General features: G+C 42.8%; 1 protein-coding gene across 1 annotated transcript; it reads right to left on the bottom strand.

Moving 5' to 3' along the window:
- Nucleotides 1-1,032: 1,032 nt before the first annotated feature.
- Nucleotides 1,033-27,486, bottom strand: LOC148009901 (glycosyltransferase BC10-like). Its single transcript, XM_087672664.1, has 2 exons — nucleotides 26,045-27,486; nucleotides 1,033-1,836 (listed from the first exon to the last, which is right to left on the bottom strand). Exons 1-2 carry the CDS (start codon nucleotides 26,588-26,590, stop codon nucleotides 1,198-1,200), a joined length of 1,185 nt encoding a protein of 394 aa, XP_087528790.1. The 5' UTR covers nucleotides 26,591-27,486; the 3' UTR covers nucleotides 1,033-1,197.

Genomic DNA, 27,486 nt, shown 5'->3' on the forward strand with positions numbered 1-27,486 from the left:
TAATTTTAGAAGGTTCAAAGAGACACTAAGATGCACATTCTATAAATGGTGGTTTTCTTGGTTCAGCTAACTCGGAACAAAAGAACACCACCTTGACCATACAAATACAATAGATTGGAGGATTTCTTGTCATTGTGTTTCAAAATAGCATGTCACATTTAAGCCCATTCCATGGAAACATAATTTTGATTTTGGATGCTGATTTAAGCTTATCAACGCTAAGGGCAAGCTTGCACCTTAGGAGGTAATATTTCTTCTATATGACATGAATGCCTAGCATCAAGTGTCGTTGGTGCTTGAAGCCTGCATTTAGACGCTCTGAAAATGGAGAATTCCACGCCATTTATGGCATTTATGGATGAGCTTTTAGGGATGCTCTCAAAGGGCATACGAGCATCAAGCAAGGATACCCATGGAACATGGTGAATCTATAAGCCAGTCACTTGCAAGTGATCAGGAAAAAATGGCTAACGAGACCACGCTGCTGCTCACTGCAAGAACAGTTGTCCAAAAATGCTCGATAAATGCTTGCCCAATCTGTGATGATGAAGAAAATGGTGTCGACAAGTATGTTGAAAATGCTACGTTGCACTTGAAGATGCGTTTCACGGGGCTCAATGCAATAAAGGACCCCCCAAGATGACCACAAAGCTTCAATGTCACAACCTCAAAATACATCTCTAATACTTGTCTATCTCTATAGAAAGCCCTCACCAAAGATCTCCTTTGATGTCCAGACTAGAGAGGGCAAAATCTCGCATTGGAGGAACTTGATCATATGGAAGATTACGGACTAGAAGATCCAAAAGGGCTACAAAGCCTCTACTACCATTTTTGGATGAGCTTTGGTGCATCTCCAAGATCTTCACACTAGCCAGGGATTAGGGCCAACCAACAAACTCATGAATGAATGAATGTGTGTGTGTGTGTGTGTGTGTGTGTGTGTGTGTGTGTGTACCCTAGTCTAGCTCAAAAGGGAACGCCATTAACACTCGGACAGAAAGCAAGAAACAGAAACTTACTATAGACAATTCCAGACAGTCCTTCAAGAAGGTCTCCAAACGTTTTAGCCAGCATTTCACAGAACCAAATATCAGATCCCCAGGTATGTTTATGCAGTTAAAGCTACAAAGGGTCAATCACTTCCACTACGAATACATAGTGATGCAAGTACAATTTCTTGTCAAGTACAGGTATTTAAAAACCCAGAACTTTGGGGGCTAATTCGAGCAATGGATCCAATGTATTTGGTGAAAACTTTCGTGCAAACAAAAAACAAATCGATGCAGAATAGCCATTGTAAGAACAATTCCTGTGTTCCTGTATCTTTCTAAGAAAACCCTCTGTAATATCACCTTTTCCAAACATAGCAGGATGTGCACCACCCCTCGACCAGTCAACCCATGTAACACTCCTGTTAGCGAGTTTTGAACCAAATTGTACAGCCAACATTGTGGGGAGATAGTGTTCATCCACATAACATGCAGGCTTACAAAAGTCCTTGAACTTTGGATAGTAAAGTGTATCCGAGACAATGTATGTAGCAAGTCTTCTGTTCACTTCAAACCATTGAGACCCCTTCCTCCACTGTTCTAGGGTGACTACAGGCTCCATATTCTTATCATACCTTCCCCTCCCATAAGGTCCTGGATCATCAAAGGAACTTACAAAGCTAGTCTTGGAGAAAATTAAGTGGTCATAAATGGTGGGGAAAGCAAACAGGGGGACGCATGTTTCTGATAGAAGAATGAACCTCTCGTTTGAATAATCCAGTAAGGCATTTGCCAACAGTCGCCTCTCTGCATCACACATGGTTATTTCACCCCATTGTATCTCCTGCAAGGAAAGGCTTAGATTGAATCAGAAATCAGTCCAGTAAAATAATTTACCTTTAATTGATGTAATAAATTTACTAACTGCATCACTGTGCTGGTTCAAAAGCCTTGCGTCAACTTGGATTCTCAAGGGAAAAACATGCAGGATAGTATATTGTACCATCAAGACTTGCACACTGATTGTTATGTACTGACATTGACTAAAAAAAATACATCTCCAAGGAAAACAAACTTCACAGGGCCAAGATTCTAGAAAGACCTCACTCACATAAACCTTATTAAGCCACAGATATGGAATGCATCTGGATTGCCAGTCCCACACAAGCAAGCTTGACTACCACTCAAGACTAATGTTCACTTGAACACTTAAGTAAGCAAACAAAGGTTACAATTGATACATTACCTCAGACTCAAGAATTTCAAAGGTGTATACATTACTCTCGAAAATGACCAAAAAAAATCAAAGTCTAGGGTTGATACACCACTTAGATATCATATCTTGAGCTAAAAGTCTGGAAATGAGGACATCAGGCCTATGTAAGCGTCTAAAAGATTTCAAATCTCTTTCTTTGACCACCCCAGCCCAGGATAAAACAAATAGAAGATACCAATAATTTATCTACTTTGGCACAAGCTAACTCATTCTGCTCCATTTCTCAGTCACATTGTAGTCTTCAGTCTTGAGTATATACTATTAGACTCTATGACATAAGTTTTGGCCCTTGATATTCTAAGAATCTATTCTTGATTATCTGACATTATGATTCAGATGACGTGTTCAATTTGCAAGGCTCATTTATTCTTTTATGTGACATCTTTGGGAGGTTTTGAGTCAAAGCATCTGTTTTGTTTAGTTCCTTTATGAGTATTTCAATTATGTCAAGGAAGCATGCACTTTCTAGGTCCCGTCCCCATCCCCATCCCCATCCCCTTCCGTCATCCCAGTTGCTACAGTGATTTGGACACTCGGAATGAATGAAAACTTTTATGTGGCACCCCTTTGAGCAAAAACCCATACATTTGTGTAGCATAATCCTCGTTTACCTCATCAAGCACAGCATCATGAGCTTCCATTGCTCACCCCAAGATCCCAAGCAGCTGCCATGCTCCTTGCAGTATTTCTCACTAAATTCTACATTGACACTCTAGTCGGTCGTTTTGTACTATTGTTTCACTTATTTATAGAAAAATAAGCCAGGTCACACATCAAAAACATGACAACAAAAACAAATATTTAAGGCCCATAGGTGTGTCCATCACCTTTGCAATCAATGCAATCCCTTGGGCAGTCCATCCTAAAACCCTTGGTCCAATGTCTTGATTTCACTGGGGATGATCTCTTGGGCAACTCAAAAGAAGATATCCATTACCTTTGTGATCCTAGTAGGTCCTTGAGCAAACCTAGGTGACACCCTTGGCCCAATGCCTTGCTCTCTTTGGGATGGGAGCTTCTAGGTCAAGACTTGAAGCCTTTTTCTCAGTCTCATCAATCACCCTTTTTTCGGCCTAAGAGAGGGTGTTAAGCCACCAAGAGTTGCCATTTAATAAATAATAACTTTTGGAAAAAAAAATTGACTCTTAAAACAGCTCCAAAAAGTATTAAACCAACTACTATCAGAATCTTACAAATTTGGTAGGACAATTGCACAAAAAGTTTCATAAACAGCACTCATTGTGCACTGTCACTTTCAAACTCGGTCCACCATTCCTATGCCATCCATCCTGCTGCTCTGAAACCAATCACCAGCATTGTCTTGTTAGAGATTGGCCTTCCCTAGACAAGCAGTTCTAGTTCTGAGCAGTTTCCTGCAGTCATACCAGTCAGTCCACATGGCAGACAGTCCATACAGCTGATGTCAGCAGGCAGCAGTCAGAGCAGGTGCCACATGACACAATAGGACAGGTCGCACAGCTTTCTGCAGGTCGGTCAGGTGAAGGTCAGAAAGCAGTTGTACAATCAGCTGCATTTAATGCAGCCAACCTGCATTACTTATTGAGTTTTTTGTTGGCTATTTAGCCTCCACACACTTCCTAAGTTCTTCTAGATTGTTGATCGTGGAGACCGCCCTCAGGGTTCACAGAGAGTGAGATCTTCAAGGTGGAGACATACACAAACATACTCTCTGCACCCATGTACATATATGCATCCTTATACAGCATTCTTCACTGCAGATTTTCTGCATTCCATTGTCTCTTTCTCTCTCTCTTCTCTCTTTGTTCACTCTTTGTCTTGGTCATACACTTCCGCATTGCTTCACTCTGACATGGTATCAAAGCATTGAAGGACCTACTTACAGAGGAGATTTTGCGTAACACAAGGCTGCATTTACAACGTTCAAGGGCAAGAAGGAGGGCTGCGCATCAGAACAAGGCTGAGGCAAGCATGGGTGTGCGAGAAAGGAGAAGATTTGCTGAAGTTGCTTCTGATTTTTGCTATTTGTGAAGGAAGAAGGCTGCGTTTTGGGCCTTCAAGTGCAGATTTTACCTTTTTCATCACATCCAGTGGGTGAAGGAGCGGGACAAACAGCAAAGAGCCCAAGCAAGCTGCATTCATACAGAGGGGGCTGCTTTTTGTGTTTTGCACAGGCATTATAGGTGAAGATGTCTTCTAAGGCCAAGACAAAGTTTCAGGCAATCATGGACCGAAAGGTGCCCGTGTTACTGACTCTTCCATCAAATCAAAAGCTTGATGGCGAGAACTACCGCATCTGGCGGATTATGATGCTTGCCATTTTGGAGTCCTATGATGTGGCAAAGCTTGTCATGAAGGCTATTCATCATCCTTCTTTGCAAGACGAGTCCAAACTCTCTTCAAGTAATCTTGTTGGAGTTGGGAAAGGCTCGAGCACATTGGGACAAACAAAATGCTTGCATTTGCTCGTTTTTATTTCTCTCATACACAGCTATATCAAGCATTTGATGGTGGCCCAAGAGATATGGTTGGAGCTTGATCAAATCTATAATCGCATGACCATCATGAAACAAGTTTCTTTGGAAGTGCAGATGAGGACCATGAGTGTCAAGAAGTCTTCTTCTATGCAGAAGCATATTAACAAGCCGAGGCAGCTTCAGATACATGTACAAAGCACAAGGAAGGTGATCACTTTTGAATACATGGCGATAACTCTTCCTTCACAATTACCGACCTGTTTTAGTGGTTTTTATTCCACCTTGATAGCTTCAAGGCAGTCTGAGACTCTTCAGTGGGAGGAGTTAGTTCCTATGGTCTTGGACCAAGAGGAGCAATAGAAACGGACCAATGTTTCTACATCTAAGGCCTTGGTTGGTCAATCCTCTTAGAAGAAGGGGAAGGACCAAAAGAATAAGAACGAGGACAAATCAAAGGACAAGGAAAAGGAGCCCACTTGTTACATCTATGGCAAGACAAGTCACTAGAAGAATAATTGCCCCGACAAGGAGAAGAATGAGAAATCTTCAAAGGATTCTCAAGCGGTGGTTGCTCCCTCATCAACTGCTTTTCTCTACTTGGAGGTAGGCATCGACCCTAAAGGCCTCTAATGCTACATTGACGACCCCATATACTCGGGAGTGGATTGTTGATAGTGATGCCTCATAACACGACTTCTTTTTCAGCAAGTGTTGCTCATTTGCGGCCTTCGCATGGCCGGATCCTCATTGGTGATAGTTCTCCTATTCCTATTCAAGGATGGGTTGACATGTATCTTATTCCAAACGGGCAAGGTGGTGCACATACATCCCAAGTGCTTTATATTCCGACCTTGGGATACCATCTACTTTCGATGCACAAGATTTGTGCCCTCCGGCTCTTGGTTGAGTTTGATGTGGATTCTCATTGGATCCTTGATCGTGGATTGAGACAAGTTCTTGCTTCAAGTTATGAGCAACATGGAGTCTATAAGTTACGGTCTTCTTTTGCCTTGACTTCTCTTCTACTTACCTCTCAAACTCAATTTCCGAGCTTTGGTATGCTCAATTTTGCTACCTCAACTATGATTACCTACAGAAGGCATCTAAGAGACAGCTTGTTCAAGGTTTGTCGAATATTGTGGTGAGCCAACAGCCTTGTGTATCCTGCATCCGTGCAAAGCAAACTCGTGATACTATTCCCAACAAGGCTTCAAGGCGGTCCTCAACATCCTTGGAGCTTGTTTCTACAAATCTTTGTGGACCAATGAGAATGGAGTCCCTTAGAGGGAGCTTGTATTTCATGTTAATTGTGGATGATTACAACAGGATGGCATGGGCTTATTTTTTGAAGCTAAAGTCGGCAGCTTTCTCCAACTTTATGGATTGGTTGCTCTTTGAGGAGAACCAATCGGGCCGGAAACTAAAGACATTATGATCAAATAAGGGTGGAGAATTTGTTTCTAATGAGCTTGCCCGTTTTTGTATAGATCATGGTATCCACCAGAAGTTTGCCAACACAAACACCCCTCAAGAGAATGGCATATTGGAGCAGAAAAATTGCAATGTGATCGAGATGGTCAGTACATTGATGGAGCATTGACAGACAGACACCTTACTGTCTATGGGCTAAGGCTACGGCTACTACAGTTCACATTTTTAATCAATCCCTACTTGTGCTATTGTTGGTATGACATCTTATGAGGTGTACTTTGGGTCTAAGCCAAATGTTTCTTATTTCAAGGTTTTTGGATATGATGCCTATGTTGGCATCCCAAAAACACAGCATGACAAATTTGATGCGGCTTCCAAAAGACGAGTATTTGTGGACTATAGCTCGCAGTCTCAAGGTTACCGATTGTATGATCCCATTAAGCGGGATGTCTACACGAGCTGTGATGTTCGGTTCGTAGAAGTTCCAACCTCAGAGGGGGGTGAGAAACACCCTGTTCCTGGAGATCCCGATGATAGTTGGGTGCCCGTGACTATCCCTCTAGAGCATGTGCCTCTTGAGGATGCTTTTTCACATGAGAAGCTTAGTTCTCAACCATCAGACTCACCGATTGAGCCCCAACAATCCGTGGACCTTCCAAGGACTTCAGCCGATGGAGAGCGATGAAGGGAGATCCGGGCCTCTCCTAGCTAGGCTTGTGACACTCTTCGTGATGCAAGGATTGAGGGGGCCCTTGAGGAGTGGCAGCCACAAGATGGCCCACGGCGTTCTCGAAGAAACTAGGCACACCACACTGAGCCTGTGTACACTAATTACTATTTGATAAATCATGCCATGCAAGATCGGAAGCCCACCTCCGTGAAGAAGGCTTTTTAGCATGATCCTTGGCAACGAGCAATGGAGCTAAAGCTAGAGCTACAGTTGATAGAGAGGAATGGCACTTCGTACCTTGTGCCTAAACCTTCTCATAAAAAGATCATTAGAATCAAATGGGTCTTCAAGACCAAGTACCGCGGTGATGGCACGTCGAACAAGCACAAGGCCTGCCTTGTTGCTCAAAGTTTTGCACAACGCCCAAGCATTGATTTCCATAATACTTTTGCCCCTACACCTAGAATGGCTACTATTCGTGCAGTTCTTGCCTTGGCTAGCCATAGAAGATGGCCGATGTGAAGTCTGCCTTCTCGAATGGGAAGTTGAAGGAGGAAATTTATATTGAGTAACCTCCAGGCTTCAGTTCTTCTGATGGTAAGGTGTGAGGAGAGAGAACATTCGGACTTTCTTTGCGAAGAACTGAAGAAAATCTGTCATTTACTGCTACTGCCCTGCTCAACAAATTGTAGATGCAAAGAACTGAAAAAAAATCAGTCATTTACTGTTGTTGCCCTATCTCAACAACTTGTAGATATTGTCACCTACTATTGGTTAGTCTTCTCCTGCCGCTAGCCGCCTATGAAGGTCCTCCAATGGCTGCAAATCAAACCAGCAACATCTCCTCCCTCTCTCTTGCAAGCTGAAAACAATAAAAATGCCTCTTCCAACCTCTAAAGACGTTTTTCAGTCTTGCATGGGTATTTTTGACAAGTGGTAGCTTTCCAAATAGTCTTTCCAACATTATCCATAATTAAATATTAATTTTCAGTCTTTAAATACTGAAAATTATTCTAATAATTATTTCATTACCCTAAAAAATAATCTAACTAGTAAATAATTAAATTGGCTAGGCAACATCCATTCTTGTGTAACATGCTTGCCTATCGGCTGTCCAAGCACATTTTGAGGTCCATCCAAAGACGAATCTAAGCGACGCCACCCGGCACTCCCATGGAATATTATAGGGTTTGACACCTAGGGTTTCCCAAGTCTGCCTCGCAACTGAACGTTCGCGGCCGGACCCACTAGGATCGACCTGAAATCTGGGTTCCTGGTGGTCAAGATCTCCTGACAGCATTCTAGCATCAGGTCCTGGATATCCTACTTTACGCAGAGATATCAAGCCGAAGTAGACCCTTGCCGCACTTGGTTCAAAGAGAATAGAAAACGAGTGGAATGCGCCGCTCAACCTCTCTGCCCATCGGGCATAGTCCCATTCCAGTCCCTTAAAACGGCATGAATCGGATTCTAACCTAACAATACCTAAAGGTCGTACGACTGTAGAACCTTGTGAGAAGCCTCCCAGTTCTCTAGGACCACCCTTCCATAGGACGGACCCATCGAGGATTCTGCCCACCCGCTTTCCTCAATAGGCGTTCTTTAGTTTTTTTAATTAGGTCCTATCACATTTATATCTGACATTTAAAAACAGCTTCCTTAATTAAGCCTTTTAGGGAACAAGATTCGTTTGCGTAACTTATGACACTGACACGGAAACAATTCAGATAGGTTCCTTGGAAGTAAACTTTATATTAGCATCTTAACTGAGATACAAGTCTTATCCAAAAAGGACGATTTCCGTAATCCGTGAGGATACATTTTATTTCCTCCAAGTTTCCGCCCTTGCACTAGTAACAGGGCCTCAAGAAATCATCTCGAGTCACGTAAATCGTTTAAGTAGGACCCGAACGCAGGGAATTTACAGCCAGAGCCACCCCTAGCATCCAAGCGTCCTCCTACGTTCAAACTAACCCACGGAGAGATCTCTAGTGGCGGGTTCGGTCCACGTTCCCATCACAGTTATTTAGAACCCCCTTGGATAGGGTTGGCGGCCAGCTGGGGATGGTTTGACATGCCCTCCATGAATTCAACCTGATTCATTATTCCAAATTCATTTGTGAGTTTAGGGTCATGCAATCCTTTCACAGACTGTGTTCCTGTATTTACAAGCACAAACAATAGTAAAGACGAGTACTCGGAACATCTGCTAAGGTGGAGTTTCCATCTTTGAGCGTCTAGCGTTCACCCTTATTGGGTCTTTTTTACATTGGCGACAGTTGCCATGACCTTCTAAGGGATAGAGAATACCCTTGTTCCGACCTCATTCCTATGTGATAGGAGCGAGCAATTACGCTATTGGATTTGTATCCGATAGTCTTTGGATGGTAGCTGCCCTAATTTGCTAGCCTTTAGTCCAAGATTCTTGTCTTGGGGATACGACACTCGAGTTTTCTTGTATTGGCATCGAGTTGTATCATGGTTAAAGATGATATCTCCAAGGGTGTTTTGGATTTATCGCGGTCAGTTGTGGGATAAAGACCAATGAGTGGTTTACTTAACACTAGGTCAGCCTACGATTGTAACAATAGTTTGACTTATTCACAATTAAACCCTAAATAAGTCGAATTAAACCCTAGCCTTACGTATCATATAGGGTTTCATTTATCGAACTCCCTCAAGCAATTAAGTTTAGCAATTCACATGCGCAACTTAAACCTATCTTTTAAGATGAATCCCTATCATGTAGTGCAATCGAAACTGTCCACGATTCCACGCCAATCTAGATACGAGTCTTTCCTGAGTTGATGATGCAATGCATAGCTTCTATTCTTGGAAATTCATTTCAATGCACTTATGCAAATCATAAATTGTGACTTGTATTTTTCCTTGTGCAAGGAACAAGAAATCATCATGCCTAATGCAAATGCGAGCTACTTCTCTTTAAATGTTTATAGGATGCCATCGTCTTGCACGGTCTTGCATATTTATATATTCGTAACCTAAGATGCACTTGCAAAAAAAATCGAGCCTAATACTTGGCTTAGTGTTGCGACAACCCATAGATACTTAACCGATTCGTGGCAACTCATGATCATCATGGACTTGATTCAAGCCTTTACACCTACCTTTCCAATTTTGCAAATTATGCGATGCAAAAGTATGATTTCTTTCTAATGATGACTATGCTTTACCGTCCCGTGCATAGGGCTTGTCATCGTAACGATACCTGGTTCTAGAGTGTCGAATTAGCGGTTATACCCCATAACCCATTTTTCAGTCTCTTTTACCTCTCAAGTATACCAATGCTAGTGCATAAATCTAATGCTCTACGAAAAAAATCAATAAATTCCTTGATTTCAGTGTGCACCAATGCATAATCTTTGTGCAAATTGTCCGTTCTATAACATGTCAGTGCAATAAAACACGATTCCCAACATGATTTTATGATACAACCTAGTTGGTGGTTAGCTATCATAGATTTTTACATGAATACTTCTCCCTACCTAATGTGGTCGATCTACGTTTTTAAAAGTTTCCTACCAAAGTAAGATTTATGGAATACACCTGGTTACCAAGCGTCGTGGTTCCTTGACCTCTAGCTCCATCAGTTGAAGTGGGATTCACGCTCGATTGGACCTTACTTCGTTTGGAGGTATCATAAAGTTTGACCTTTCCTTCACGGATACTCACACAAGCTACTAAGGAGTTGACTCCTCGCGAGAGAATGGCTGTGGGAACCTTCTCAAAGAGGGGGAAGGAAGCTTGGAAGCTTCTAAGAAGATTCCCCCTCTCTCTCTCCCTCTCTCTCTTTCCTTGTCCCTCTTCCTCTCTCTCTCTCTTTTTTTTTTCGTAAATCCTCTCTCTCTCTCTCTCTCTCTCTCTCTCTCTCTCTCTCTCTCAGTCCAACAGCAAGGGGAAATAATAATAATTTCCTTCTCTTGCCTAAGGGGGGGGATTTTATAGTAGTATTGGGGGGGTTGGTGGTTGGTTTTGAGGGGGGGGGGGGGGGGGGATGACGTGGCATGGAGTCCCCCCCTTATTTCCATCCAGGCGACCAGGGGGGGAATGACGTGGCATGGAGTCCCCCCCTTATCTCCATCCAGGAGACCAGGTGGACCGCCACAATGCAGAATATGGTGGAGGGGGAGAGAAGGAATAGTCGTCTCGCTCATTGCCATCCTCCGCAGCCTCACCGCCCACCACGTCCTCTCGTCCTCTTCTAGTGTCGACGACCACTATAGCTCCCCCTCCCTCCGCCAGCTAGCAACACCGACAAGGGGGGAGGGGGGAGGAGGGGAGGGTTCTTACAGATCACAAGTAGGGATATTACATCCTTCCCCCCTTAAGGAATCGAGATATCCTCATCTCGAAAGAAATTGGGGGTATTGTTGGTTGAGAGTACTTTTATCAATCCATGTGACATCTTCTTCTGGATAATCCCTCCACTGGATGAGATACTCTCTGAGGGTTCTATTCCTCAATTTCTTTTCCCGAATGTCTAAGATTCTATCTGACCAAAGCTCAAGGACTCCTTGGCTTGGCATTACAACTTGTTGATCGTTGAGTACATGGCTAGGATTGGATACATATTTATTTACTAGGCTAATATGAAATACATTGTGAACCTTCACGTTCTCGAGGAGTTGGAGTTTGTAGGCATTGGGCCCTAGGCACTTGAGGATCCTATAGGGCCCGCAATACCTTGGACTCGGTTTCTTAAATTCTCCCAATGGAGCTATTCTTGGGTCATATACGAATAAAAACCCTATCTCCCTCTTTGAAGAATCACTCTTGTCTATTTAGATCTGCATAGACTTTCTGCCTATCCTTGGAGGCTCTAATGTCTTGTCTAATGGCCTTGACCTGCTCATCCGTTTCCTCGAGCATTTTCTTGAAAGCTTCTACCCTTAAGGTAGAATCTGAAAAGTTCAATGGAGTACGACAATCATACCCATATAATGCTTAAAAAGGTGACATTTGAATGCTTTGTTGGTAGGAAGCATTATAGGCGAACTCTACCAATGATAGATATTGAATCCATTTTCTGGGTTGGCAACAGCAATATGCTCTAAGAATATCTTCAATGACTTAGTTAACCCTCCGTTTGGCCATTAGTTTGAGGATGATAGGCTGTACTGTAAACAAAGTTGAGTTCCAATGGCCTCGAATATCCCTCTCCAAAAGTGAGATGTGAAGAGGGAGTCGTGGTCACTAACGATCCTTCTAGACAACCCATGGAGTCTGAATATCTCCTTGATGAATAAACTAGCAATATCTAAAGCTTTATAGTTTGTCTTGAATGGAATGAGGTGTGCAATCTTGATGAGCATGTCTACTATAACCATAATTAAATTGTAGCCTCCTTGCACTAAAAGCAACCCAACAACAAAGTCCATGCTGATAAATTCCCACTTCATTTAGGGAATGTCAAGAGGTTGCAACTTCCCAAGTATCTTGACATGCTCTACCTTAATGGGCTGGCAAGACAAACATTCCATGACATATTTGAGTACATCTCCCTTAAGCCTTTCCCAATGGTAGCTCTTCTTGACCATGTTGAGGGTTTTGATGTATTCGAGATGGCTTGAAAAGGGGGAGTCATGTGCTTCCCAAAGTATTCTCTATTTGAGTTTCTTGCTTCAGGATATGCATAATCTTGTCCTAAAATAGATAAGTCCCTCCTTGACAGAGAATTCTTGATACTTGATCTTAAGTATGGGGTTTTGGTCCTTTTCCAAAATCCCCTTTATCATCTTCAGATATTCTAGGTCATGGCTAGCTTCCTTCTTAGCTAATTTAAGGATAGGGTTACCAGGCATTGACACCATAGTTGCCAATGATTCCACCATCGAGGGTTCCTCCATGATAAGAGAGTTGAGGAACGCCTTGCAACTTAAGGCATCAGCAACCACATTTTCTTTACCGGGTCGATACCTGATCTCAAAGTCATATTCTTGCAGAACCTTAATCCAACGGCATTGCCTCATATTGAGGTCAAATTGTGTGAAGATCCATTTGAGGCTCTTATGGTCTGTGACCAAAGAGAACTTGTTACCAAGCAAGTAATGACGCCAAAGTTTGAGAGCATAAATAACTGCTAGCAGCTCCAAGTCATGGGTGGCATAATTCATTTCATGGGTTTTTAGCTTCCTCGAGGAATAGGCTATAAGATGACCTTCTTGCATTAGTACACAGCCTAGTGCAAGTGAGCTAGCATCCGTGACAACTTCAAATTCCTTGCTCAAGTCGGGGAGTTTCAGAATTGGTGTTGTCACCAAGCTATGCTTGAGTTGATCAAAACTTGATTGTTCAGTGGACGTCCACGCTATGGCAACCTACTTTTTCAGCAAATTTGTGAGGGGTGCTGTGATTAAGGCATAGTCCTTAATGAAGATCATATATCAACCTGTTAAATCCAAGGAAGCTACACACTTCTTTAACAGTAGTTGGTGGAGACCACTCTTGGACATCCTTAACCTTTGTAGGGTCTACAGAGATTCCTTCATTTGACACAATAAATCCAAGATATTCCCAACGCTGGCACATAAAGCACCTCGAATGCATAAGCACCACCTCGCCCAACTGGAATAAGATGCATGTCTCCCCGTCCCTATATAGGAATAGACAAACTATCACCAATGAAAACCTAGCCATGCAAAGGCAACAAATGAGTAACACCTGCTGAAGAAAGAGTCATGTGCCATGAGGCACCACTGTCAACAATCCACTCAAGTGTATGGGGCCCTCAATGCAGCATCAAAAGCCATCAGAGTCGAATCCTCAACCACCTCCAAGTGGAGAAAAGCAGTTGATGAGGGAGAAACCACCGCTCCGAAATCCTTTGAAGATTTCTCCTTCTTCTCTTTGTCCTTCTTCTCTTTGTCAGGGCAATCCTTCTTCCAGTGACTTGTCTTGCCACAAATGTGACAAGAGGACTCTTTTTCTTTGTCCTCCTTGGATTTGTCCTCCTTCGTTTGGTCCTTCCCCTTCTTCTAAGAGGACTGACCAACAAAAGCCTCAGATTTAGAAGCATTGGTCCCTTTCAATTACTCCTCTTGATCCAAGACCATAGGAACCAACTCTTCCTACTAAAGAGTCTCAAACTGCTCTGAAGCAATCGAGGTAGAATAAAACCCACTAAAACGGGACGGTAACTATGAAAGAAGAGTTATCGCCATGTTTTCAAAAGTAATCACCTTCGTTGCGTTTTGTACCTACATCTGAAGCTACCTCAACTTATCAATATGCTCTTGCATAGAAGATTACTTGTTGACACTCATTGTCCTCATCTACTCTTCCAAAGAAACTCACTTCATGACGGTCATACAATTGTATATCTGATCAAGCTCCAACCATATCTCCCGAGCCACCATCAAAAGCTCAATATGAGAGATAACAATTGTAGTATATGAGAAAAATAAAAACGAGAGAATGCGAGAATTGAGTTTATTCCAATGTGCTTGAGCCTTTGCCAACCCCACCTTATCACTAGAAGAGAGTCTGGACTTGTCTCGTGAAGAAGGACGATGAATAGCCCCATAACAAGCTCCACCAAATCATAGAACCCCAAAACAGTAAGCATCATGACTTGCCAGATGCGGCAATTCTCGCCATCTAGTTTTTGATCTAATGGAAAAGCCGGTAACACGGGCACTTTCCGGTCCATGATCGCTTGAAACTCTGTCTCGGCCTCAAAAGACATCTTCACCTACAATGCCTGCACAAAACACAAAAAGCAACCCCCTCTGATTGTGAGACACAACCTGCTAGGGCTCTTCATTGCTCGTCCCAGTCCTTCACCCGCCAGAGGCAATCAAAAGGTCAAATCTGCAGTTGAAGGCTCAAAACGCATCCTCCTTCCTTCGTCAACAACAAAAACCAGCAGCAGCTTCAGCAAATCTTCTCCTTTCACACATGCCCATGCTCGCCTCGACCTTGTTCAATTACGCAACCCTCTAGCTCACCCTTGAACGCTGAAAACGCAGCCTTGTGTCACACTAAAATCTTCCCTTTAGGTAGGTCCACCCTAGATCAAGTCCTTCAATGCTCTGATACCATGTTAAAGTGCAGCAATGCGGAAGTGAATAACCAAGACAGAGAGTAAATAGAGAGAGAAAGAGATGGTGAAACGCAAATAATCTGCAGTGAAGAATGTTGTATAAGGATGCAGAAAATATACACGGGTGCACAGAGAATGTCTACATATATCTCCTCATCGATGATCTCAATCTTTGTGAACCCCAAGAACACTCCACGGTTTGCAACCTGAAAACTAGAAGCACAGCTAACAAAGACTATGAAGACCAAGGCCAATAAATAAGCCAACAAGAAAAAGCCAAAAATAATAGGTCAGCTACATTAAATGCAACTGATTGGTCAACAAAACTGGCCGACTAGTTATCCGACTTGCCACGTGTCGCTTGCCACATCAACTACCACATGTCACCTACCTGTTGCGCATGTCGCCTGTTTTGACTCCTGTATCTGCTGCTCCTACCTATCCAAGAAATGTCCACTATAACAATGGTAACCACCTGTGGAGCCCAAGGTCAAGGAATAGGGACACGGGGAGCAATAGATGGAAATCCTTGTGCAGAAGTAACCCAAGGGATATGTGACGACAGTCCATAAGCAAAGGATGGATGTCCTTGCGTCTGAAAGGTCATCAAGGGCAGCAAGAGAAGTGGCAAAGGCACAATGGGCAGACCAGGAGTACTAGGCGAGGTAGGGGGATTGTAGAGATAACTGGGTAAAGCTTGCAAGCATGAGCAAGTTGACAAGTAAGAAGAAGGTGGCAGGCAACAGGGGAGTCTCAAGCAAGACCAGGTGGAGCTACAAGCAGGACTGGATGGAGTAGGATGGTAGACAAGAAGAATTGTTGCACATTGGAGAAGGATAGCAATAGGCAGGAAGGAAAGGAGAGGCAAATGGCAGCCACATGGCCTACTGCAGTGTGCACCATAGGGTCAGCTTTGCTCCTAGCATAAGCCAAGGTAATCAAGCATGAGTCTTTAGAAAACTTAGACACTTAAATGCTTATGTTGATATGTCTACAACAATGTCTTGCTATTACTGGCAATGGTGTGATTACAGGACATTACTCCTTCATTGTAGTCATTAAAACGGGTGGTCTGGGACTTTCATTACTTCTCATTGATCAATCAAAAAGTTTTTTGATCAGAGCTTTCAATCAAAAGTTATGGACAATTTAGTACATTTAGATACTACAGGACTGCACCTACAGGCAAGGAAACAGGGTATTATGGATCTAGTTAGAGATGTTGGTTCTGTCGAAGAGTGACGTCCACGGAGGACGGATCCCAAGTGCTATGACCACCAGTTGGAGTGTCGAAGTGTGGAAAACACCAAACGCTAATCACCAGCGTGTCAAGGAACTGAGGTGACAACAGGAGAGGTGTTTGCTGATGTAGATGGCTTGTTGGACAGCAAAAACGCAAGTATTGCAGCAATTGCCCAATGGGAGAGATGGCAGCAACCTGTCGCTTGGCACCTGATGTTGAAGACGCAGGCTGATTAGGTGCTATGATGACGCACCAAATGGAGACCTCAAAATAGCAAGGTGATGGCTGAAAACAAGCACCTAGGGCTGGAAAGTGACAAGCTGCAATCTGTGATGGCTAGACAGCAAATGGTAGGTGACTAAGGGTTGAAATCTGCACAATAGAGTGAGAAACCTACACAAAGCGTGAGGCTGAATAGTAGGCAGCCTGTCTATTTATAGATGTTAAAGGGTGCCCCAAAAAATTAGGGTTTTGGGGGACCATTAAAACTCTCTCGAACCGTGCATGAAATTTGTGTTTTTCATTAATTAAGCTTATTTTGGGGTTATTTAATAATGCTAATCAGCAATAAAACGTATTTTAGCTCAACATCCCCTCTCATGCCCAAAACTAAGTCTAAAAGGAAAGGCCTACAATGTTTACCCAAGGCATCCCATACCAAAGCAGCCAAGGCATCGGACAAAGGGTGCGCGTTGGCTGCCCAATGGCCTACCAAGACTACAAAGGCAATGGTTTATCTTACCAAAGGAGTCCAAGCAGTCACCCCAGAGAGAGCAAGGCATCGAACAAAGCATGCTCGATCGATTGCCCAGTGGCCTACCGAGCCCTACAAAGGTGAATGAAACCACATTGAACTTTTTTTTTAATGTAAAGTGAATTTTAGGGGTAGCGGTCGATTAAGTAACAGTGACCCAGAAGACGAGAGTAGGAATGATACACCCAACACATCACAAAACAATACAAGCTTACCCAACCACTCCAAGATTGCAATGAGGAGGGAAAGATAATGGAGTATCATGTGAAAAAGGATGGTGGTGTAATCCACCGATGGAAACAGCATAGGATCCGTCTAGTAGTACTCTACATAATGGGATGCATATTATACTACATGTTGAAGAATGCTTATACAACAGGTTTCACTTGGACAATGTCCCTCATAGGAAAATTATTTACTTACCCAAGCATCCTAGTACAAAGATGATGAAATCATGCAATGCATAGGGAAAGGTACAACAAGCAGGAAAGGCTGATATCGAAGACAAGTGCCGAAACCTGTAGAATACCAAGAAGGGTAGGAACCCCTCTCAACCTAGATGTTGATGCCAGAGAAGGAAGAGGAGTCTGAGGATGTTAGCCTTCATGTGGTGCCAAGAACCATGTGGATGAAAATGATGAAGCATCCCTACTGAAAGAGCAAGGATAGAAGTCACCGCCATGATAGCATCAAGAGAGATGCTACATGATCCACCGTGGAAGGAAAAGCCTCCATGCTGGTAGAAGAGCAAAACTCCAAGTGGACGAAACCATGAAAGGAATGGCATGCATCTTCTTTCTCCAGCTCAAGAAGGATTGGTGCAAGCTTGCATATTAGCCCTACACTAAAAGACAAAACCCTGCAAAAGAGAGAAAAAATCTGCAAGCACAAAGGTGAGTAGTGAGATGCTCCAAAAAACAAAACTAAAAATAAAATAAAATAAAGCAAAGCTAAGTACAATGCAATGAGTATATAAGTATGCAACAAAAGTCTCAAAAGAGAAAGGCTAAGTGTGTGGCCACCATTGCATATGGCGAGGTGGGGAAGTGATCCTAGAAGGTGCAGTGGAGGTTCTAGGAATGAATGCGTAGAGTGCAATAGATGAGTCACTAGCAGAACAATCAACCAATCCTTCAGGAGCAATGAAGGAGATAGATTGTTGAGGCTGTCTACATGCCATATATCCAATAGCTGCTAGGGCAGATAGAATAGATGGCGCAGCAGCGGAAGGCATAGCCCCACAGGGCTGCCTAGCCAGAGTGGAGGCAGTCGCAGTAGTCTACTATGGTTTTCTAGGAGGAAGACCTTGAGCCTTGGTATGACACTCCTCGTCCACATGGCCCGACCTTTGACAGTGTGTGCAAAATCTATTTTTCTTAGGAATTTACTGCCAAAGGAGTCATGTTTCTTTGTTTTTGTCAAAGCCTAGAGGAAAGGGTATCACCCTTGTTTTGGCTTGCCTTCGCATCGTGCGAGTTCTTCCCACTATTGGTTTTCCCTCCCAAAAAAGGGGCAACCAACCCTTGCCCCTTAGAATGGATGTGTGTGGAGGGCTTCTTGTGGACTTGATCATGCAACCTCGCATAACGCAAGAACTAACACTCTCATAGAACGTTAGCAATTTAGACTGTGAGGTAATGTGTTGGATAAAATGAAAGTATTTGCTACACAACTTGTTCAAGAAGAACGTGATCTGATCGTCGTCCCGACTTCGAGAGCCAATAGTAGCAAACTCCGTGAGTAAGTGCCGATATTCGGCCAGCTAGACTTTCAAATCATCCCCTTCCTTAATGGAAAACTCCTAAAACTCAAAATTGAGATTGATACATCGAGGGCAATCTCGAGCCGCATAGCGGTCAATGAGATGACCCCAACGCTCAGATGCGAGGGGAAAATGTTGTAATTGAGAGTGTAACTCAGGAAGCAACCCCTACATTAACTCAACATTGACTGTAGCATTGCAAGCTCTCCATTGACAGATGTGATTAGGGTAAGTTAATCTAGGGTTTGGCATAGGCTCAATACCAACAATGAGGTCCCAAAGTCCCTGAGATTCAAGCACTTGTTGCATGAAGTTCAACCAAGTGGTGAAAGTCAACCCGTTAAAACGTGTCATATCAATGAAGGCATTCTTGGCCGTTGCAATAGCAATGATAGTGCTAGGAGATGGTGTGTAATGGGTGTAGGGTGGATAGGGAAGATAGAGTGGAGGAACGAAGTACACTTGGGAAGGAATCCCAAAGTGCCAAACATGCATTCAAGAAGTGTGCATAGCGGAGTCAAATGGGAGTAAGGGCGGATTGGATATGGGCTAGCAACCACCTGTGGAGCCCAAGATGGAGGGATAGAGACATGGGGAGTAGAGGATGAAAATCCCTACATAGAAGTGACCCAAGGAATGTGTGACGTTAATCCATAAGCAAAGGATGGATATCTCTGCGTTTGAAAGATTGTGTGGGGGATTTGTGAAAGCCTGAGTGTCAAGAAAGGGATTCCCATCACAATTGTCCCCCCCAGAGTGAAAGGATATGGTAAATTGGGAATATGTGGAAGGTACAGTGTTAAAGAGTGGCATTCCCCCTAACAATGCACCAAGAGGTGGAGTTAATGGAGGGTAGGTAGATAGTGGGAGGGAGAATGAGAAGGTATTAGGAGTAGAGATGGAAGATCTAGCCCTCGTGTGTTTTGAGAGAAAGTGGAGAGTAATCCAAGAATTTCAAATGAAGATGTGATGAAGATGTGAGGAGATCAGAGTGTGGAAAAAATAGTGGTGGGATGGAAGGGAGTTGAGAAGTGTGATTAACATACTCTAATGAAACAAACGGTAAAGCTATATCTAATGAAGGGTATATGCTTCGAGACCCTTCTCTATTAAAGTTAACATATTAAAAACCATCCAACTCCTACACACCAAAAGGAGAAACAAAAGAGGGCTTTGGTTCATACAACTCAAAAGGGTTATACGAACCTAACATAAGACTTGGCTAAGATAAAGGAGATGGATCACCAGACATGCCAAATGTCATAATCCCTACAAGATCAAAGAGATGGCCAATCTCACCAATCGGTCCAGACAGAGTAGTAGCACTTGTTGGAGTGTAAACCGAATTGTACATGATATGCAAGTACTCCTCAAACTCTTAATCCGTAAGATGATAAAAATGAGCAGAGGAAGATGGTAAAGGTGAAGGTGTACCTACCTCCTCCTCGAGACCATAATGCTTTCTCAGAGCCTCCAATGATGGAGAAGCCCGATAGAGCATCATAGGATTTGAAGAAGAAGGTGCATGAGCCATTACGAGTCAGAGTCAAGTCACATGTGAGTCTCGCATAAAGACTAGCCTCCACAATCACTACAGAATACTCTTTAGAAGAACACTCGCTCTAATACCATGTGAAAATATGCTAGGGTTTGCATTCACGAAACACATCATATACGACTAAGACTGAAACACAAACTCAAACAGAGACAAGCAAAACTTAAGCCCTAAACGCAAAACGCAAAAACTCAAAACTCAAACACAAAGACAAACATAAAGAAAAGAAACTCTAAAGTGATCGAATGCTGTAAATGAATGTAAAAGTATACAAAATGCCCAAGGGCAGAGCAATGCAGTGTCAAAGAGTGACGTCCATCAGAGACAAATCCCAAGTGCTACGACCACTAATCTGAGTATCAAAGTGTAGGAAATACCAAGCGTTGATCACCAAAGTGTCAGGGAACTAAGGCGACAACAAGAGAGGTGTTTGCAGATGTAGAAGACTTGCTAGATAGCAAAAACGCAGGTACTCCAGCAACCACCCAGTGGGAGAGATGGCAGCAACATGTCGCTTAGCACTAGATACTGAAGATGCAAGTTAATTAGGTGCTATGATAGCGCAGCAAATGGAAACCCCTAAACAACAAGGGGATGGCTGAAAACAGGCCACCTAGGGCTGAGTAGTGATGGGCTAAAGTCAATGATAGCTGGATAGCAGATGGTAGGTGGCTGATGGCTGAAATCTGCACAAAAAGGGAAAAACCTGCACAAAAGAATGAGGCTGAATTGTGGGCAGCATATCTATTTATAGATATTAAAGGGTGTCTCAAAAAATTAGGATTTTTGGGGGACCACTAAAACTCTCTCGAACCGCACACCAATTTTGTGTTTTTCATTAATTAAGCGTGTTTTGGGGCTGTTTAAAAATGCTAATCGGCTATAACGTGTGTTTTAGCTCAACACCAAGACACAATTAGATTAGCTACTATATTGTAAGTCCTTAGTTCCTTACTTTATCTAATATATTGCCAAGCCTTAATAGTCTTTAAAAATAATCACAAATCTGATAGGTAATCATGCAGTTTTACGATAATCTACTATATTTACCTATGATAATACATCCATGAAATTAACTTTCCACCTCTTTCCAAGCCCGAAGTCTTGTTTTGAGGGAGCACCAACAAAGACTAAAAGGAAAGCAAGACAAAGGAACACTCTAGCAAGATTGCCCTAAAGCAAGAAGCTCGACGAGAGGTAACACTAATCAACTTTTCTATCTAACACCTTCAATCTCAAAGTACAAGATTTATATTAATCCAACAAACATGCAATTTTTACCATTGAAGAGAACAACTATAATGCTGAAAAATGAATGGTAAAACAATTTTTACCATGGAACAACTATATGGCGAAGAGTGGTCATTTCACAAGCTTACAAGGGCAACTTTTCTAGAGTCTTCGCTAACCTACTTTTGTAGGTCATTCACCTTTTTGCCTATAAAAGGAGGGGGTCTGGCCACACTCATTTCACTTGTACTTGCTAATTCTTGGTGTAGAGACCAAGCCTATGAAGTGTGTGAGTTGGCACTCCACTATCATACTCCTTGATTATCATAGTAGATTGCTATTCCCATTAGCAATTTGTGGATTGTCTCTTTTGTTATCGTCTCTAATTTATTGGTCTTCTAACATGTAATCAAACATCTAGGTTTCTATGAAAGGAGCTATGCTCATGATGATGAATCATTTGAGGAATGTGCGAGCTAGCGCTCAACTGTTCTACTCCTTTATTATCATAGTGGATTGCTATTCCCATTAGCAATTTATGGATTGTCTCTTTTGTTGTCAATTCCAATTTATCGGTCTTCTAACATGGTATCAAACATCTAGGTTTCTATGAAAGGGGCTATGCTCATGATGAATGATAATCTCTCTCTGATCACTAATTTGAACCCAATTCTAACTTGGCTACAATGTTCTTTATTGTTGTGCACATACTTGTGTTTTGGACTCGGTCTACACATATCAAGGTATTGATTTCTTCACTAGCTACATTGACATGTTGAGGTTGGTGTGTATTATTGATTGGCTCTACCCATTATATGTTCATTAGCCATATTAAACAGCCCCAAAACAAGCTTAATTAATTAAATTACCGAATTTTCATCAAAAGAAATGTGTTCCTAAAGAGTGTCTATGTAACATAAGCCAAACCCTGATTTGGGAGGACCCAACCATCTATAAATAGACAAGCTGCCCACCACTCAGCCTCCATCTCGTTTTTGTACATTGCTGTTGTTGAAACTCTACTATCCATGCCCCGCACAAAGGATACCTCAATTCGAGTCACTGTCTACTGCTGTTTGCTATTGGCGCCAGCTTCTAGACACTCCCAGACTATTGGCAACTGCTGTTCAGCCCTTCTCCATTCCTGGCAACTGCTGTTTCAACCTGTCCTACAGTTGGTGACCAGTTTCCAGCCTATTTGATAGCAATACAACCTATATTCACCTGCTATCTACTGTCACCCTGCTGGCACATGGCACATACTTCATGTATTCTCCTGTTCCAGGTGCTGTACAGCCGGTCACATCAGTAGACAGGCTGCATTTTGCTGCTACAGCCTATCATACAGCTGCCACATCATTAGTCCCTACTGCGTTTACTGATTTCCTGCTCTAGCATCACGTATGACACTGATCCAGCCTTCACACACATCATCAGTCCCTGCTGCATTTGCTGATTTCCTGCTCCAACTGCCCGTATGACACCAATCCAGCCTTCAAACAGTTGTGTTTGCTGCTGCCAGACACCTTTGGAGATGGTCTACTACATTTCAGGATCCATCAGAGTACGACACACTCTGCAGCACATAATCTGTGGCCCAATCCCTGAGACAAGGGAGTTTAAGGTTCAATATTCACCTTGCATTGTGAGTTTGTTGTATTGAGCATTGTATTTATTCATTATTCAAATTTCTTTCACCTTCTACGTTCATTGTCATTATGTTACCCTAACCCTAACTGTGTTCTTTATCGGTCTATGCATTTGTCATACAATTGTGTTTGTACTTAGTAGTCGAGCTTTTCTTCACATACTGCCCCCTACTTTTGTCAAGGTTCCCCTAGTTGGCATGTCATAAGGAGTCTATGGCCATCTCATTGTCTGGTTATGGACACAAGCAAGTGGCACTGACCTACATTGGTGTGGCATAGTGAAGACACTCCGGACAATGTAGTGTCACTTTGGCTAGAACATGTGGTGTTTATTGTTATTGCATTACTTGTCCATCCTAGCATTGTTGATGTTTGGCAAGTGTTGTCATCGCATTGTTTATGTGGATCACATACCTCATGCCCTCATGGATGGTGGTATGGATTTTACAGTGTGGCCTTGGAATCCTCTTTGATATTAGCCTTTGTTGTATTGTTAGACAACTAATCATGTGTTTGACTTCCATGAGTGAATTCCCAAGTGAAGTCTTTAGTCGCAGTGAATATGAGTCCACTAGTGGCATTTGATGTATTTGTTTTACAATCACTTGGAGATCTACATCATCTTGGTTCACTTGGGGCCTCCCAATAGCTCAAGTAAACGGTTCCTCTGCACTCTAGTGATGTTGCACACTCACATGCTCTTAGCTAGAAAAGGAAAAGTGTCATGGGTGGAGAGAGGGCATGCAAATGTTCTTTCTTAATCCATGGATTTGAGGTATGTCATCAAGCCCACATGTTTGGCAACTTCAAACCTTAGAAGCATGTGTCCACCACCAAGTTGATGATGGGAATTGTAATTATGTGTTCAAGCAATCTCACATGAGGGGACTCAAAAGGGCATGCTTATGCTCCAATGCTGATGTCACAATAGGCTATCAATGGAGCTTGTGCGGTTGCAAGGGATGCATAATGGCTAGCTTGACTACTTGGACTTTGAAGAGGCGTTGTTGCATTTGACTACTTCTTCAAGGTGCTTTCTTACCAAGGCACATCCAATCTTGATCAACTAACTGGTGTGAAATCTAATGTGCATGTGTTGCAAGACCAATCATCCAATCCTTTAGGTCTCCTAAAAACTATGGACAAAGGGGCCTGTGCATATGCCACATGTCTAGTAGTGCATCGTTAAGTTGGGTGCATACCAGAAGAAAGAAGACCAATAGGTGCACGTTACATCCTTAGACATCTAGATAGGAGCTAGTAGCATGGTCACAATGGTCATGAAGTGACTTCGTGTGAATGGACTAAGGTCACTTCAAGATTAGGGCAATCGAGTCCTATTCATAGAACTCAAGGCCCTATTGTGCACATCATTGTGTGATCACCACTCTTAGACTTTTGGTTAGTAGACCAACATGTCCGCACACTGGGATAGTGTAGGCTAGTGGTATGGGAAACTAGCTCTTGGAATGTGGTCATACCCCAATGTGCTAAGCTCCCAAGCTCAAGGGTGAGCCCATTTGGCTTTGTGGTTGGGAGGTAAGTGTGATATCCAATACTCATATGTTCGTAAATATAGCTTGTCTCATGTTTCACGTGCAAGATGGATCTTAGGTGGATGTTTTAGTGCAAGTGCTTTGAAGACCCTCTTTTAACACTCGAGGGATCTCTCAAGTGTGCAATCACGGTCTACTATGGAGTCGATCTAGAGGGAAGACCCTATGGCTATCATGATACTCCTCGTGTACATGACCCAAGCACTTGTAGCGAGGGCAAAGCCCATTCTTTTTAGAGAGTTGTTGGTAGATAGATCCAAATTCTTTGTTTTTGTCTAAAGAAGGAATGTCGTACTTATTAGGACTTGCCTTTCCTTCTCAAGAGTGCTTGCCACTTCTAGATTTTCCCTTTGAAGAAGAGGATACTCGAACAGTATGGGAAAGGTCCTTTCATGGACTTCATTATGCAACCTTGCATAATGCAAAGAGAAAGGCACTCAAACTAGTAAAGGGTGGACACTCACGACATTGAATTGACTTGTTGCATGAAGTGTAAGTATTTAGAGGGCAGCTCGTTTACACACAATGTGACCTCGTCATCCTCTTAACTTTGATGAGCAAGTGGTGGCAAAATTGGTGCGTGACAGCTATACTCAGCCATCTTGACTTTCATATCATCCCCTTAATGGAGAACTCTCGTAGCTCATGGTCAAGATAGACACATCAAGTTCAATCTATCACCACACACGAAGTTGATGAGATGGCTTGAAATTTTGGATGCTATGGGAATATGATTGTTATTATGAGTGAAACTCAAGAAGTAACCCATGCATCAGCTCAACTTTCATTGTAGCATTGCAAGCTTTTTATTGGCAAATATGATCAGGGTGGGCTGATCCAAGATCAGATGTAGCCTCTAGACCAACTAATAGGTCCCAAAGACCCTAAGCCTCAAGCACTTTCTGCACTAGGTTCGACCAAGTCTTGAAATTTGACCAAATAAACGAGTCTTGTTGCTAAAGTGTTCTTGGCCATAGCAACTGAAGTGTGATGCCGAGTCATGAGCAAGGTGGGTAGATTAGGAGTGTGGAGCAACCAAAATCATCACATGCATTAACATTTAAATGTTGGGCATTAATTCCCAATTTTAGTCTTCATTAACAGTCCCAAAGGCTTTATTTATATTTATTGATCATAAATCTATGTTGGTGCAAATTATGAACCCCCAACTTAAAGAGGACACACTGATTTGGGATATTTTATTAGCTAGGCATGTCCACCACACTAATGCAAGGAAGAATAAACCAGTGCCAATGGACACCATACACTTTTCACATAAAATACAAGCTTAAGAGTTACTAGTGTATTTTGTGAACTTGTGTTTTAATTTCCACAAAGAATGCCTAGCAAAAGCAACTAAAAATCATCGCCAACTTCTAATGAGCTACATATTGTGCTTGAAAGTTACCTTGCTTGGGATTTGACGTCCATGAAAAATAGAAGATGATAAAACATCCAAGGTGTAGTTTGGATGTGTGTGCACATATATGGAGTACAAGCCTTCATTCCCCTTAAAAAATCTTTCCCACAATGGGGCAAATGGTAAAGGACCTCTTGTAAGAAACATAAATGCCACTTTGGAAACATGTCTTATGGGCCTTCCTCTTCTATTGGGTGCCAAAGAGGCTAACCATAAAAGCTCTGAGTCTGACATGTTGTGCTGTAAAGAAGGACCAGTAATCCAATCCTCAAGTTTAATCCATGGGGGCACATAGTTTGAAGGATTCCAACACCAAGTCCTAGAGTCAGCAAAAAAAGTGCTTGGTGTGACATAGCGTGAGATGTGTAGAGCAAAAGCAACCCCCAAAACGATCCCTGCACCAAGCAGAATGAAGATAAAAAAGAACTTGGCCAACTTGGCTGGCCATTCCCGTTTGACCGTCTGTAATCTAGCAGATTCTCGAATCACATGACCATTCTCTTCAACTAAAGGTGAACCTACCCTCATGTGCATATCGACCTCTATTTGTCTTCCGCAATGCTGTTCATAAGACAATGCTGAATATAGCTGCCACTATTCAAGGCACATTCATATGTGTCAATCCGTCATGGTGCCATTCATGAGACAATGCTGTTCATAAGCCAATTCCAAATATAGCCGCCACTTTTCAAGGCACATTTATATGAATCGATCAATCAGTCGTGACACTGTACTGCAAATCCTCATTTTTGTATGAGCTGCCATTGGATTTCATGATCCTACACAGCAATCTGGACCTATCCTGGTCCTCAATGAGTGCCATGAATATGGATCAATCGGTCATGATGCAAATCTTCGTGTTTTGTTGAACTACCATTGTGTGTCATGAGCGTGCGGGACCTGGTTACATGTTTAAAGGATGCTTGAAAGCGAATGGCAAGATGCGATCTGTAAACAAGAGAGTCAGCTGCATGTAATCTCTGCTCAACCAGTGCTGCCACTCTGCTAGTATAAAGACGGATGTCCCCTAGTGTAATGTCTGGAAATGGGCATGTGGGCGCAACAAAAGCTTGCTAGCGGCTATGAATGGGAAGACGTGTAATAAGGTATCTGGTATCCATGGACACACACTCCGGTGCCGAAGAGCGCACACAATACAAGATCTCGTAGCGTCGGCCCGAATGATGGCAAGCCATCGAAGGGGCAAACAAACAAATGAATGATTTCTCTGCACCTGTGCTCTGCCGTCGATCTCTCGTGATCTATGTAGGGCCCTGCAATGCTCATCCGACGGTCATCGTTGCCCCTAGCAGAATACGAGTATCTGTTTAAGAATAACTGGAGACAAGGTGATGTATCATGTTCACCTTCCTATTAAGCCGATGGGCTCCAAGCGCTGTGGTTAAAGCCCATCGGGTGAAGGCCTTGTG

This window comes from Lygodium microphyllum, chromosome 30 (genome assembly GCF_053477565.2).
Source record: "Lygodium microphyllum isolate KBCC chromosome 30, Lygodium_microphyllum_v1.1.10, whole genome shotgun sequence".
Lineage (NCBI taxonomy): Eukaryota > Viridiplantae > Streptophyta > Polypodiopsida > Schizaeales > Lygodiaceae > Lygodium > Lygodium microphyllum.

What these genes read in the sequence shown, in the direction of transcription:
- LOC148009901 (XM_087672664.1), bottom strand. Translation starts at nt 26,590, where the DNA reads ATGCACATGAGGGTAGGTTCACCTTTAGTTGAAGAGAATGGTCATGTG. An exon ending in GACGTCAAATCCCAAGCAAG is followed by an intron (nt 1,837 to 26,044) that starts GTAACTTTCAAG and finishes CTTTCCTTGCAG; the next exon opens with GAGATACAATGGGGTGAAAT.